Source organism: Littorina saxatilis, linkage group LG16 (assembly GCF_037325665.1).
Source record: "Littorina saxatilis isolate snail1 linkage group LG16, US_GU_Lsax_2.0, whole genome shotgun sequence".
In the NCBI taxonomy this organism is placed as follows: domain Eukaryota; kingdom Metazoa; phylum Mollusca; class Gastropoda; order Littorinimorpha; family Littorinidae; genus Littorina; species Littorina saxatilis.
The window spans coordinates 8,035,728-8,052,228 of record NC_090260.1 but is presented as its reverse complement, the minus strand read 5'-3'; the positions used below and the strand labels follow the sequence as shown (position 1 = coordinate 8,052,228).

The following is a 16,501-nucleotide window of genomic DNA, read 5'->3' as shown; positions in this document are numbered from 1 at the left end:
AGAGAGAGAGAACAAAAGAGAGAGAGAGAACAAAAGAGAGAGAGAGAGAATAAGAAAGAGAGAACAAAAGAGAGAGAGAGAACAAAAGAGAGAGAGAGAGAACAAAAGAGAGAGAGAGAACAAAAGAGAGAGAGAGAATAAGAAAGAGAGAACAAAAGAGAGAGAGAGAGAATAAGAAAGAGAGAACAAAAGAGAGAGAGAGAACAAAAGAGAGAGAGAGAACAAAAGAGAGAGAGAGAACAAAAGAGAGAGAGAGAGAATAAGAAAGAGAGAACAAAAGAGAGAGAGAGAACAAAAGAGAGAGAGAGAGAGAGAGAACAAAAGAGAGAGAGAGAACAAAAGAGAGAGAGAACAAAAGAGAGAGAGAGAACAAAAAGAGAGAGAGAGAGAGAATAAGAAAGAGAGAACAAAAGAGAGAGAGAGAACAAAGAGAGAGAGAGAGAACAAAAGAGAGAGAGAGAACAAAAGAGAGAGAGAGAGAATAAGAAAGAGAGAACAAAAGAGAGAGAGAGAACAAGAGAGAGAGAGAGAGAACAAAAGAGAGAGAGAGAGAGAGAGAGAGAGAGAACAAAAGAGAGAGAGAGAGAATAAGAAAGAGAGAACAAAAGAGAGAGAGAGAACAAAAGAGAGAGAGAGAGAATAAGAAAGAGAGAACAAAAGAGAGAGAGAGAACAAAAGAGAGAGAGAGAGAACAAAAGAGAGAGAGAGAACAAAAGAGAGAGAGAGAGAATAAGAAAGAGAGAACAAAAGAGAGAGAGAGAACAAAAGAGAGAGAGAGAACAAAAGAGAGAGAGAGAGAATAAGAAAGAGAGAACAAAAGAGAGAGAGAGAACAAAAGAGAGAGAGAGAACAAAAGAGAGAGAGAGAGAATAAGAAAGAGAGAACAAAAGAGAGAGAGAGAACAAAAGAGAGAGAGAGAACAAAAGAGAGAGAGAGAACAAAAGAGAGAGAGAGAACAAAAGAGAGAGAGAGAACAAAAAGAGAGAGAGAGAGAGAACAAAAGAGAGAGAGAGAACAAAAGAGAGAGAGAGAAACAAAAGAGAGAGAGAATAAGAAAGAGAGAACAAAAGAGAGAGAGAGAGAATAAGAAAGAGAGAACAAAAGAGAGAGAGAGAACAAAAGAGAGAGAGAGAACAAAAGAGAGAGAGAGAAAAAAGAGAGAGAGAGAATAAGAAAGAGAGAACAAAAGAGAGAGAGAGAGAATAAGAAAAAGAGAACAAAAGAGAGAGAGAGAACAAAAGAGAGAGAGAGAACAAAAGAGAGAGAGAGAACAAAGAGAGAGAGAGAGAATAAGAAAGAGAGAACAAAAGAGAGAGAGAGAACAAAAGAGAGAGAGTGAGAGAGAGAGAGACAGAGAGAGTGAGAGAGAGAGAGAACAAAAGAGAGAGAGAGAACAAAAGAGAGAGAGAGAACAAAGAGAGAGAGAGAGAATAAGAAAGAGAGAACAAAAGAGAGAGAGAGAACAAAAGAGAGAGAGAGAACAAAAGAGAGAGAGAGAACAAAAGAGAGAGAGAGAGAATAAGAAAGAGAGAACAAAAGAGAGAGAGAGAACAAAAGAGAGAGAGAGAAAAAAAGAGAGAGAGAGAACAAAAGAGAGAGAGAGAACAAAAGAGAGAGAGAGAGAATAAGAAAGAGAGAACAAAAGAGAGAGAGAGAACAAAAGAGAGAGAGAGAGAACAAAAGAGAGAGAGAGAACAAAAGAGAGAGAGAGAACAAAAGAGAGAGAGAGAACAAAAGAGAGAGAGAGAGAATAAGAAAGAGAGAACAAAAGAGAGAGAGAGAACAAAGAGAGAGAGAGAGAGGAACAAAAGAGAGAGAGAGAACAAAAGAGAGAGAGAGAGAATAAGAAAGAGAGAACAAAAGAGAGAGAGAGAACAAAAGAGAGAGAGAGAACAAAAGAGAGAGAGAGAGAACAAAAGAGAGAGAGAGAGAATAAGAAAGAGAGAACAAAAGAGAGAGAGAGAACAAAAGAGAGAGAGAGAACAAAGAGAGAGAGAGAGAGAATAAGAAAGAGAGAACAAAAGAGAGAGAGAGAACAAAAGAGAGAGAGAGAGAACAAAAGAGAGAGAGAGAAAAAAAGAGAGAGAGAGAGAATAAGAAAGAGAGAACAAAAGAGAGAGAGAGAACAAAAGAGAGAGAGAGAACAAAAGAGAGAGAGAGAACAAAAGAGAGAGAGAGAGAGAGAACAAAAGAGAGAGAGAGAGAGAGAGAGAGAGAGAGAGAGAATAAGAAAGAGAGAACAAAAGAGAGAGAGAGAACAAAAAGAGAGAGAGAGAGAACAAAAGAGAGAGAGAATAAAAGAGAGAGAGAGAGAGAGAGAATAAGAAAGAGAGAACAAAAGAGAGAGAGAGAGAGAGAGAGAATAAGAAAGAGAGAACAAAAGAGAGAGAGAGAACAAAAGAGAGAGAGAGAGAACAAAAGAGAGAGAGAGAGAGAGAGAGAGAATAAGAAAGAGAGAACAAAAGAGAGAGAGAGAACAAAAGAGAGAGAGAGAGAGAATAAGAAAGAGAGAACAAAAGAGAGAGAGAGAACAAAAGAGAGAGAGAGAATAAAAGAGAGAGAGAACAAAAGAGAGAGAGAGAGAGAGAGAGAGAATAAGAAAGAGAGAACAAAAGAGAGAGAGAGAGAGAGAGAAAAAGAAAGAGAGAAGAAAAGAGAGAGAGAGAATAAAAGAGAGAGAGAACAAAAGAGAGAGATAGAGAGAGAGAGAGAGAGACTGATAAAGAGAGAGAGATAAAGAGAGAGAGAGAGAAAAAAAGAGAGAGAGAGAGAACAAAAAGAGAGAGAGAGAGAGTGAAAAGAGAGAGAGAGAGTGAAAAGAGAGAGTGAAAAGAGAGAGTGAAAAGAGAGGCATGGAAGAGGGGGTGGGGGGTGGAGAACAACAAAACGGGGGAGGGAATGGGGGAGGGAATGGCAAGAAGAAACGTGGAGTTGTAAGTGGCAACATCCCAATCAATCAGACACGACAACCAGACGGAGGTAGAGAATAATAAAAGGCCGCCTCAATTTTGCAATTGTATTTTCTGCCCCACTTCCCCCATAACGAAAGGAAAGGAAGCGGGTGCGGGCAGTCTTTTGACAAGGCAAATAAAAGGCGGCTAAATTGGCCTCGCTATGACAGTTAGGAGGGGACACCACTCACCCATCACTCGGGCCCAGGGGAGCTAATTACTGCATGTTACGTACTTGCCGCCACCTGCGACCTCGCCTCACTGGACGGGGGTACTGGTCTAGTTCCATCATTGTTTATAAGGACTAGTTCTAGTGCAGTCTATAACTGGTCTAGTTCCAGTTCATAAGGTCTACTTTCGGTGGTGTCTATAACTCTGTTCGTAAGGTCTAGTTCTAGTGTTGTCTATAACTGGTCTAGTTCTAGTGCTGTCTATAACTGGTCTAGTTCTAGTGTTGTCTATAACTGGTCTAGTTCTAGTGCTGTCTATAACTGCTCTAGTTCTAGTGCTGTCTATAACTGGTCTAGTTCTAGTGCTGTCTATAACTGGTCTAGTTCTAGTGCTGTCTATAACTGCCCTAGTTCTAGTGCTGTCTAGAACTGGTCTAGTTCTAGTGTTGTCTATAACTGCCCTAGTTCTAGTGCTGTCTATAACTGGTCTAGTTCTAGTGCTGTCTATAACTGGTCTAGTTCTAGTGCTGTCTATAACTGCCCTAGTTCTAGTGCTGTCTATAACTGGTCTAGTTCTAGTGCTGTCAATAACTGCCCTAGTTCTAGTGTTGTCTATAACTGCCCTAGTTCTAGTGCTGTCTAGAACTGGTCTAGTTCTAGTGTTGTCTATAACTGCCCTAGTTCTAGTGCTGTCTATAACTGGTCTAGTTCTAGTGCTGTCTATAACTGGTCTAGTTCTAGTGCTGTCTATAACTGCTCTAGTTCTAGTGCTGTCTATAACTGCCCTAGTTCTAGTGTTGTCTATAACTGCCCTAGTTCTAGTGCTGTCTATAACTGGTCTAGTTCTAGTGCTGTCTATAACTGCTCTAGTTCTAGTGCTGTCTAAAACTGGTCTAGTTCTAGTGCTGTCTATAACTGGTCTCATCCGTCGCCATATAACCTTCGTGGTTGAAAACGACGTTAAACACCAAATAAAGAAAGAAAGAACTGGTCTCATGCACCACTTTAGACTTTGCATTCCAGATATTTTGGAAGACCCAAGAGTTCAAACAGATACCAAGATTCAAAACTTGAGGCGTGAAACTTTAGTTTTTGTAATCTATGAAACAGGAAACCCTCCCAGTTCCCGATTGATTACGGAGTTATCCGGAAGTTGCTGAACTGTAAGGTGAATGCCTCTTGCCGGCATTCTGTGATTCGTGTATTTTTGTATTTGTCAGCAAAACAACACAAACAAAGCCAGTCTACTTTGTTTTCTTCTAGGTTAGTGTTCGATGCACTCCTAACAATCCATTAAAGCTTGCTTAGCTCAAACATAGAACTAGTATGTCTTCCAAAGACCATAGATCATAGCTCACATAGCTCAAACATAGAACTAGTATATCTTCGAAAAACCATAGATCATATCTGCATTTATCGCATTTTTACTGATCACATGACAAAAACACCTGTTGTCATTGGTCAACTAGGAACTGTATATGAATTGATATCGCAGAGGAAGTTCCTGGTGAATTTGATATCGTGCAGGAAGTAGTTTTCCAATTGTAATTTTGAAGAAAAAAATCTCACTTGAAGGAAACACAAGTCTCCCATTATTTTAAACCGCAAATTTATAAAAGGAAAGTAATTGCATCAGCAAGTTTAAGCTGTGTAATGAATAAATACACACTTTTTCCACCCACCTTTAACAGAGAAGTAGTAGAATGGTATGTTTTAATCTTACCGAGGGAGGCGATTGGAACAGCCATAAACAAACTGAACTTTGGAGCAAGAAGCGAGTTCTCTTGCAGGGTATCAGCGCTCATCACTCACGTAAAGGCTGGAAATGAGCAGCCGATTTAAACGTTTTGCTCCAGCATGAATCACTGTCCCATCCCTCTTTGTCGTAGCCATGCAAAATCCAAACAAAAACCTCAACAGCTTCAAAACAGTCACGAAGGCTATCGGAAGACGCCATCTTTGAAAGTTGTCTTGGAATATTGTGTCGTCCGCAGTTGGCGATTCGACAAAATTATCAACACTGCAGTCCGTCGATAACGACTAAGAACTGGAAGCTGTCTTCTACACAGAAAATGAGCCAGAGGACTTCACTGATACAGTCCGGTGCACTTCAGTTCCTGCCATCGTTTAGAATTGCCAAATTAAAGCTTTTGAAGTCTAAAAGACTGCAAGTAACCGCGAAGGCTGTTCCGTGTTCCTCCACTGAACCTTTTTTGTGTGATCTGTTGACACAATATTTTTCATTTCTTTGTTGTTTTTAGATGCCTTATTTACGTCTTAGAAAACGAAAGAGTATTTGAACAATGAACGTTATAGCAGCAAAGTTGCGAAAGCAGGAACAGACAATCCAACATTAGCAACATGGCAGTACTTTCTTTTCTTTCTTTATTTGGTGTTTAACGTCGTTTTCAACCACGAAGGGTTATATCGCGACGGGGAAAGGAGGAAGATGGGATAGAGCCACTTGTCAATTGTTTCTTGTTCACAAAAGCACTAATCAAAAATTTGCTCCAGGGGCTTGCAACGTAGTACAATATATTACCTTACTGGGAGAATGCAAGTTTCCAGTACAAAGGACTTAACATTTCTTACATACTGCTTCACTAAAATCTTTACAAAAATTGACTATATTCTATACAAGAAACACTTAACAAGGGTAAAAGGAGAAACAGAATCCGTTAGTCGCCTCTTACGACATGCTGGGGAGCATCGGGTAAATTCTTCCAGCTAACCCGCGGGGGGAAACATGGCAGTAGCCTCCCTTGCGCTTGACCGATTTCTTTGACTGGGGTTAATGGGTTCTTCTTCCGAAATGAAATGTGATAAAATCGTTATCGTTAGATTTGACTGCGATATCCAGATTTATCAGTGCCAATGTCGAGAAAGCAGAAATCATATTTAGGGTTAGGCTTTCGAGTTTCAAAAATGTTCACTTAGCAAGGACAATGGTTTGGTGGATGCTGTCAGTGGTTTGAGTCTAGTTGGTATTAACAATTGCATTCAATAAAAGAATTACAGATAACAATGCGGCATACAATCAATGTGATAAATGGAGCACAACAAGCTAAGCTTATCAACGTGCACAACAAGCTAAGCTTATCAACGTGCTCAACAAGCTAAGCTTATCAACGTGCACAACAAGCTAAGCTTATCAACGTGCTCAACAAGCTAAGCTTATCAACGTGCTCAACAAGCTAAGCTTATCAACGTGCTCAACAAGCTAAGCTTATCAACGTGCTCAACAAGCTAAGCTTATCAACGTGCACAACAAGCTAAGCTTATCAACGTGCTCAACAAGCTAAGCTTATCAACGTGCTCAACAAGCTAAGCTTATCAACGTGCTCAACAAGCTAAGCTTATCAACGTGCTCAACAAGCTAAGCTTATCAACGTGCTCAACAAGCTAAGCTTATCAACGTGCTCAACAAGCTAAGCTTATCAACGTGCTCAACAAGCTAAGCTTATCAACGTGCTCAACAAGCTAAGCTTATCAACGTGCTCAACAAGCTAAGCTTATCAACGTGCTCAACCAGCAATATAATATGTGATTGGGCAGACGAATACACAGTATTATACCGTATTATGTTTGGAGGATAAGGGGGTTTGTAGAAAGGGAAAGGAAGGGGGATATATCTATATCTATATACGGCTTGTGTGTGTCTGTCTGTCAGTTCGCGATGCACGGCCAAAGTAAGTTCTCGATGGATCTGCTTCAAATTTGGTGGGCATATTCAGGTAGACCCCGGACACAATCTGGTCGATGAAAATTTTCAACACGTGCTCTAAGCGCGGCGCGGTAAACCGATTTTGGTTTTTCTGTAGATCCAATCCCAGTAACTCTTCCTTATCTTCTCCAGTGTTTTGCGCGTTTATCTCCCTTCCTTCGTGTGGCGTCAATCACGTCAACACGTGCTCTAAGCTGGCGAATCGCCACGCTGCATACTCCGTCTCGCGATCCACCCGGCGAAGCCGGGTAATCATCTACTAGATAGTAGAGCCGAATACCAGGCTGCGCCTGGGACCCGGCTTTGCGCACGTACGCACGAAGGAAAAGAGATAAACGCGCAAAACACTGGAGACCTTCTAAAAATAGTAACGTGCAGTGACCTTCTAAAAATAGTAACGTAGTAACGGGAATATGGATTGACGCCACACGGAGGAAGGGAGATAATCGCGGCTGAAAACACTGGAGAAGATAAGGAAGAGTTACTGGTAGTGGATCCCGACAAAAAAAAACAAAATCGGTTCAGCGCCCACAGCGCTGCGCGCTGAGAGCACGTGTTGAAATATCTCATCGATGAGGTTGTGTCCGGGCACGAAGGAAAGGAGATAAACGCGCAAAACACTGGAGACCTTCTAAAAATAGTAACGTGCAGTGACCTTCTAAAATAGTAACGTAGTAACGGGAATATGGATTGACGCCACACGGAGGAAGGGAGATAATCGCGGCTGAAAACACTGGAGAAGATAAGGAAGAGTTACTGGATCCCGACAACAAAAAAACAAAACAAAACAAAATCGGTTCAGCGCGCACAGCGCTGCGCGCTGAGAGCACGTGTTGAAATATCTCATCGATGAGGTTGTGTCCGGGGTGTAGCTGAATACGGTGTCCACATTTGAAAAAGATCCACCGAGAACTTTGGCCGTGCATCGCGAACAGACAGACAGACAGACAGACAGACAGACAGACAGACAGACACTAGTCGTATATATATATATATAGATACATACAAAGAAACAAAGTGTGGTTGTGGTTGTGGTTGTGGTTGTGGTTGTCACTGACCTGTGGCGGGGGAGCTGGTGAAGAGAACCCCGACGATCTGCTGTACATCTCCGCCGGACTTTTGTCTGCACACACATAACATGATAAGTCTCGTGTCGACACACACAGTCACATAACATGATAAGTCTTGTGTCTACACACACAGTCACATAACATGATAAGTCTCGTGTCTACACACACAGTCACATAACATGATAAGTCTCGTGTCTACACACACAGTCACATAACATGATAAGTCTCGTGTCTACACACACAGTCACATAACATGATAAGTCTTGTGTCTACACACACAGTCACATAACATGATAAGTCTCTTGTCTACACACACAGTCACATAACATGATAAGTCTCGTGTCTACACACACAGTCACATAACATGATAAGTCTCTTGTCTCCACACACAGTCACATAACATGATAAGTCTCTTGTCTACACACACAGTCACATAACATGATAAGTCTCTTGTCTACACACACAGTCACATAACATGATAAGTCTCGTGTCTACACACACAGTCACATAACATGATAAGTCTCGTGTCTACACACACAGTCACATAACATGATAAGTCTCTTGTCTACATACACAGTCACATAACATGATAAGTCTCGTGTCTACACACACAGTCACATAACATGATAAGTCTCGTGTCTACACACACAGTCACATAACATGATAAGTCTTGTGTCTACACACACAGTCACATAACATGATAAGTCTCGTGTCTACACACACAGTCACATAACATGATAAGTCTCGTGTCTACACACACAGTCACATAACATGATAAGTCTTGTGTCTACACACACAGTCACATAACATGATAAGTCTTGTGTCTACACACACAGTCACATAACATGATAAGTCTCGTGTCTACACACACAGTCACATAACATGATAAGTCTCGTGTCTACACACACAGTCACATAACATGATAAGTCTCGTGTCTCCACACACAGTCACATAACATGATAAGTCTCGTGTCTACACACACAGTCACATAACATGATAAGTCTCGTGTCTACACACACAGTCACATAACATGATAAGTCTCGTGTCTACACACACAGTCACATAACATGATAAGTCTCGTGTCTACACACACAGTCACATAACATGATAAGTCTCGTGTCTACACACACAGTCACATAACATGATAAGTCTTGTGTCTACACACACAGTCACATAACATGATAAGTCTCGTGTCTACACACACAGTCACATAACATGATAAGTCTCGTGTCTACACACACAGTCACATAACATGATAAGTCTCGTGTCTACACACACAGTCACATAACATGATAAGTCTCGTGTCTACACACACAGTCACATAACATGATAAGTCTCGTGTCTACACACACAGTCACATAACATGATAAGTCTCGTGTCTCCACACACAGTCACATAACATGATAAGTCTTGTGTCTACACACACAGTCACATAACATGATAAGTCTCGTGTCTACACACACAGTCACATAACATGATAAGTCTCTTGTCTGCACACACAGTCACATAACATGATAAGTCTCGTGTCTCCACACACAGTCACATAACATGATAAGTCTCGTGTCTACACACACAGTCACATAACATGATAAGTCTTGTGTCTACACACACAGTCACATAACATGATAAGTCTTGTGTCTACACACACAGTCACATAACATGATAAGTCTCGTGTCTACACACACAGTCACATAACATGATAAGTCTTGTGTCTACACACACAGTCACATAACATGATAAGTCTCGTGTCTACACACACAGTCACATAACATGATAAGTCTCTTGTCTACACACACAGTCACATAACATGATAAGTCTCGTGTCTCCACACACAGTCACATAACATGATAAGTCTTGTGTCTACACACACAGTCACATAACATGATAAGTCTCGTGTCTCCACACACAGTCACATAACATGATAAGTCTCGTGTCTACACACACAGTCACATAACATGATAAGTCTCGTGTCTACACACACAGTCACACAACATGATAAGTGTTGTGTCTCCACACACAGTCACATAACATGATAAGTCTTGTGTCTACACACACAGTCACATAACATGATAAGTGTTGTGTCTCCACACACAGTCACATAACATGATAAGTCTTGTGTCTACACACACAGTCACATAACATGATAAGTCTCGTGTCTACACACACAGTCACATAACATGATAAGTCTCGTGTCTACACACACAGTCACATAACATGATAAGTCTTGTGTCTACACACACAGTCACATAACATGATAAGTCTCTTGTCTACACACACAGTCACATAACATGATAAGTGTTGTGTCTCCACACACAGTCACATAACATGATAAGTCTTGTGTCTACACACACAGTCACATAACATGATAAGTCTCGTGTCTACACACACAGTCACATAACATGATAAGTCTCGTGTCTACACACACAGTCACATAACATGATAAGTCTCGTGTCTCCACACACAGTCACATAACATGATAAGTCTCGTGTCTACACACACAGTCACATAACATGATAAGTCTTGTGTCTACACACACAGTCACATAACATGATAAGTCTTGTGTCTACACACACAGTCACATAACATGATAAGTCTCGTGTCTACACACACAGTCACATAACATGATAAGTCTTGTGTCTACACACACAGTCACATAACATGATAAGTCTCGTGTCTACACACACAGTCACATAACATGATAAGTCTCTTGTCTCCACACACAGTCACATAACATGATAAGTCTTGTGTCTGCACACACAGTCACATAACATGATAAGTCTCTTGTCTACACACACAGTCACATAACATGATAAGTCTCGTGTCTCCACACACAGTCACATAACATGATAAGTCTCGTGTCTACACACACAGTCACATAACATGATAAGTCTCGTGTCTACACACACAGTCACACAACATGATAAGTGTTGTGTCTCCACACACACAGTCACATAACATGATAAGTCTCGTGTCTACACACACAGTCACACAACATGATAAGTGTTGTGTCTCCACACACAGTCACATAACATGATAAGTCTCGTGTCTACACACACAGTCACATAACATGATAAGTCTCGTGTCTACACACACAGTCACATAACATGATAAGTCTCGTGTCTACACACACAGTCACATAACATGATAAGTCTTGTGTCTACACACACAGTCACATAACATGATAAGTCTCGTGTCTACACACACAGTCACACAACATGATAAGTCTCGTGTCTACACACACAGTCACACAACATGATAAGTCTCGTGTCTACACACACAGTCACATAACATGATAAGTCTCTTGTCTGCACACACTCACACACACTGTGACATTAAATGTAAACATGTCTGCTGTCTGCCACGCACGCACACACATACATACACACACTCACACACAGAATGACAAAACATCAAAAGCCAAACAATCATGCTGGACTTTGTTAGACTGCACTCACACAGGTAAGGGTGGGAGGTTGGAAGAGGGGGGGGGGGGTGGCTGTCACTCACACAGGTAAGGGTGGGAGGTTGGAAGAGGGGGGGGGTGGCTGTCACTAGCCGGGTTCACGAACCACCCTTACCAAGGTCATACAACCCACGCAGGCTACTCTCCCCCCCCCCCACCCCTTACTCACACTCATACACAGAACCAAGACACATGGGAAACATGTTCGACGCCAGAAATAGCACCACCCTCACCCAACTTCAACACAAACCACTCCTACCCCCCCCCCCCCTCCCTTTCCCTGCTAAGAACCAGTGAGACAGAGAGACCGACACAATGACAGCCCATCACCAGTGAGACAGAGAGACCGACACAATGACAGCCCATCACCAGTGAGACAGAGAGACCGACACAAGGACAGCCCATCACCAGAGAGACAGAGAGACCGACACAAGGACAGCCCATCACCAGAGAGACAGAGAGACCGACACAATGACAGCCCATCACCAGTGAGACAGAGAGACAGAGAGACCGACACAAGGACAGCCCATCACCAGTGAGACAGTGAGACCGACACAAGGACAGCCCATCACCAGTGAGACAGTGAGACAGAGAGACAGTGAGACCGACACAAGGACAGCCCATCACCAGTGAGACAGAGAGACAGAGAGACAGTGAGACCGACACAAGGACAGCCCATCACCAGTGAGACAGAGAGACAGACACAATGACAGCCCATCACCAGAGAGACAGAGAGACAGAGAGACAGTGAGACCGACACAAGGACAGCCCATCACCAGTGAGACAGAGAGACAGAGAGACAGTGAGACCGACACAAGGACAGCCCATCACCAGTGAGACAGAGAGACAGACACAATGACAGCCCATCACCAGAGAGACAGAGAGACAGAGAGACAGTGAGACCGACACAAGGACAGCCCATCACCAGTGAGACAGAGAGACAGAGAGACAGTGAGACCGACACAATGACAGCCCATCACCAGTGAGACAGAGAGACCGACACAAGGACAGCCCATCACCAGTGAGACAGAGAGACCGACACAAAGACAGCCCATCACCAGTGAGACAGAGAGACCGACACAAGGACAGCCCATCACCAGTGAGGCAGAGAGACAGAGAGACAGTGAGACCGACACAAGGACAGCCCATCACCAGTGAGACAGAGAGACCGACACAATGACAGCCCATCACCAGTGAGGCAGAGAGACAGAGAGACAGTGAGACCGACACAAGGACAGCCCATCACCAGTGAGACAGAGAGACAGAGAGACAGAGAGACCGACACAATGACAGCCCATCACCAGTGAGACAGAGAGACCGACACAAGGACAGCCCATCACCAGTGAGACAGAGAGACCGACACAAAGACAGCCCATCACCAGTGAGACAGAGAGACCGACACAAGGACAGCCCATCACCAGTGAGACAGAGAGACCGACACAAGGACAGCCCATCACCAGTGAGACAGAGAGACAGAGAGACCGACACAATGACAGCCCATCACCAGTGAGACAGAGAGACCGACACAAGGACAGCCCATCACCAGTGAGACAGAGAGACCGACACAAAGACAGCCCATCACCAGTGAGACAGAGAGACCGACACAAGGACAGCCCATCACCAGTGAGACAGAGAGACCGACACAAGGACAGCCCATCACCAGTGAGACAGAGAGACCGACACAATGACAGCCCATCACCAGTGAGACAGAGAGACTGACACAAAGACAGCCCATCACCAGTGAGACAGAGAGACCGACACAAGGACAGCCCATCACCAGTGAGACAGAGAGACCGACACAATGACAGCCCATCACCTGTGAGACAGAGAGACCGACACAATGACAGCCCATCACCAGTGAGACAGAGAGACCGACACAATGACAGCCCATCACCAGTGAGACAGAGAGACCGACACAAGGACAGCCCATCACCAGTGAGACAGAGAGACCGACACAAGGACAGCCCATCACCAGTGAGACAGAGAGACAGAGAGACCGACACAAGGACAGCCCATCACCAGTGAGACAGAGAGACCCACACAATGAAAGCCCATCACCAGTTAGACAGAGAGACCGACACAAGGACAGCCCATCACCAGTGAGACAGAGAGACAGTGAGACAGAGAGACTGACACAATGACAGCCCATCACCAGTGAGACAGAGAGACAGTGAGACAGAGAGACTGACACAATGACAGCCCATCACCAGTGAAACAGAGAGACCAACACAATGACAGCCCATCACCAGTGAGACAGAGAGACCGACACAAGGACAGCCCATCACCAGTGAGACAGAGAGACCGACACAATGACAGCCCATCACCAGTGAGACAGAGAGACCGACACAATGACAGCCCATCACCAGTGAGACAGAGAGACCGACACAATGACAGCCCATCACCAGTGAGACAGAGAGACCGACACAATGACAGCCCATCACCAGTGAGACAGAGAGACCGACACAATGACAGCCCATCACCAGTGAGACAGTGAGACCGACACAATGACAGCCCATCACCAGTGAGACAGAGAGACCGACACAATGACAGCCCATCACCAGTGAGACAGAGAGACCGACACAATGACAGCCCATCACCAGAGAGACAGAGAGACCGACACAAGGACAGCCCATCACCAGTGAGACAGAGAGACAGAGAGACAGTGAGACCGACACAATGACAGCCCATCACCAGAGAGACAGAGAGACCGACACAAGGACAGCCCATCACCAGTGAGACAGAGAGACAGAGAGACAGTGAGACCGACACAAGGACAGCCCATCACCAGTGAGACAGAGAGACCGACACAATGACAGCCCATCACCAGAGAGACAGAGAGACAGAGAGACAGTGAGACCGACACAAGGACAGCCCATCACCAGTGAGACAGAGAGACAGAGAGACAGTGAGACCGACACAATGACAGCCCATCACCAGTGAGACAGAGAGACAGTGAGACCGACACAAGGACAGCCCATCACCAGTGAGACAGTGAGACCGACACAATGACAGCCCATCACCAGTGAGACAGAGAGACAGTGAGACAGAGAGACCGACACAATGACAGCCCATCACCAGTGAGACAGAGAGACAGTGAGACCGACACAAGGACAGCCCATCACCAGTGAGACAGAGAGACCGACACAAGGACAGCCCATCACCAGTGAGACAGAGAGACAGAGAGACAGTGAGACCTACACAAGGACAGCCCATCACCAGTGAGACAGTGAGACCGACACAAGGACAGCCCATCACCAGTGAGACAGAGAGACAGTGAGACCGACACAATGACAGCCCATCACCAGTGAGACAGAGAGACAGTGAGACCGACACAAGGACAGCCCATCACCAGTGAGACAGTGAGACCGACACAAGGACAGCCCATCACCAGTGAGACAGAGAGACAGAGAGACAGAGAGACCGACACAAGGACAGCCCATCACCAGTGAGACAGTGAGACCGACACAAGGACAGCCCATCACCAGTGAGACAGAGAGACAGAGAGACAGTGAGACCGACACAAGGACAGCCCATCACCAGAGAGACAGTGAGACAGAGAGACAGAGAGACCGACACAATGACAGCCCATCACCAGTGAGACAGAGAGACCGACACAATGACAGCCCATCACCAGTGAGACAGAGAGACCGACACAATGACAGCCCATCACCAGTGAGACAGAGAGACCGACACAATGACAGCCCATCACCAGAGAGACAGAGAGACCGACACAAGGACAGCCCATCACCAGTGAGACAGAGAGACAGAGAGACAGTGAGACCGACACAATGACAGCCCATCACCAGAGAGACAGAGAGACCGACACAAGGACAGCCCATCACCAGTGAGACAGAGAGACAGAGAGACAGTGAGACCGACACAAGGACAGCCCATCACCAGTGAGACAGAGAGACTGACACAAGGACAGCCCATCACCAGTGAGACAGAGAGACAGTGAGACAGAGAGACCGACACAAGGACAGCCCATCACCAGTGAGACAGAGAGACTGACACAAGGACAGCCCATCACCAGTGAGACAGAGAGACAGTGAGACACCGACACAAGGACAGCCCATCACCAGTGAGACAGAGAGACAGAGAGACCGACACAATGACAGCCCATCACCAGTGAGACAGAGAGACAGAGAGACCGACACAATGACAGCCCATCACCAGTGAGACAGAGAGACCGACACAAGGACAGCCCATCACCAGTGAGACAGAGAGACCAACACAAGGACAGCCCATCACCAGTGAGACAGAGAGACCGACACAAGGACAGCCCATCACCAGTGAGACAGTGAGACCGACACAAGGACAGCCCATCACCAGAGAGACAGAGAGACCGACACAATGACAGCCCATCACCAGTGAGACAGAGAGACCGACACAATGACAGCCCATCACCAGTGAGACAGAGAGACAGTAAGACAGAGAGACCGACACAATGACAGCCCATCACCAGTGAGACAGAGAGACAGTGAGACAGAGAGGCCGACACAAGAACAGCCCATCACCAGTGAGACAGAGAGACCGACACAAGGACAGCCCATCACCAGAGAGACAGAGAGACCGACACAATGACAGCCCATCACCAGTGAGACAGAGAGACCGACACAATGACAGCCCATCACCAGTGAGACAGAGAGACAGTAAGACAGAGAGACCGACACAATGACAGCCCATCACCAGTGAGACAGAGAGACCGACACAATGACAGCCCATCACCAGTGAGACAGAGAGACCGACACAATGACAGCCCATCACCAGTGAGACAGAGAGACAGTAAGACAGAGAGACCGACACAATGACAGCCCATCACCAGTGAGACAGAGAGACAGAGAGACAGTGAGACCGACACAAGGACAGCCCATCACCAGAGAGACAGTGAGACCGACACAAGGACAGCCCATCACCAGTGAGACAGAGAGACCGACACAAGGACAGCCCATCACCAGTGAGACAGAGAGACCGACACAAGGACAGCCCATCACCAGTGAGACAGAGAGACAGTAAGACAGAGAGACCGACACAATGACAGCCCATCACCAGTGAGACAGAGAGACAGTGAGACAGAGAGGCCGACACAAGAACAGCCCATCACCAGTGAGACAGAGAGACCG

General features: G+C 45.2%; 1 protein-coding gene across 1 annotated transcript in view; it reads right to left on the bottom strand.

The window, feature by feature from the left end:
* The window catches only part of LOC138949836 (transcription factor 12-like), a 136,985-nt gene that overhangs the window by 23,499 nt on the left and 96,985 nt on the right, over positions 1–16,501 (bottom strand). Inside the window, exon 6 of the mRNA XM_070321615.1 lies at positions 7,904–7,968. Within this exon, the coding sequence (XP_070177716.1) occupies positions 7,904–7,968 (65 nt within the window). The remainder of the gene's footprint in view (positions 1–7,903; positions 7,969–16,501) is intronic.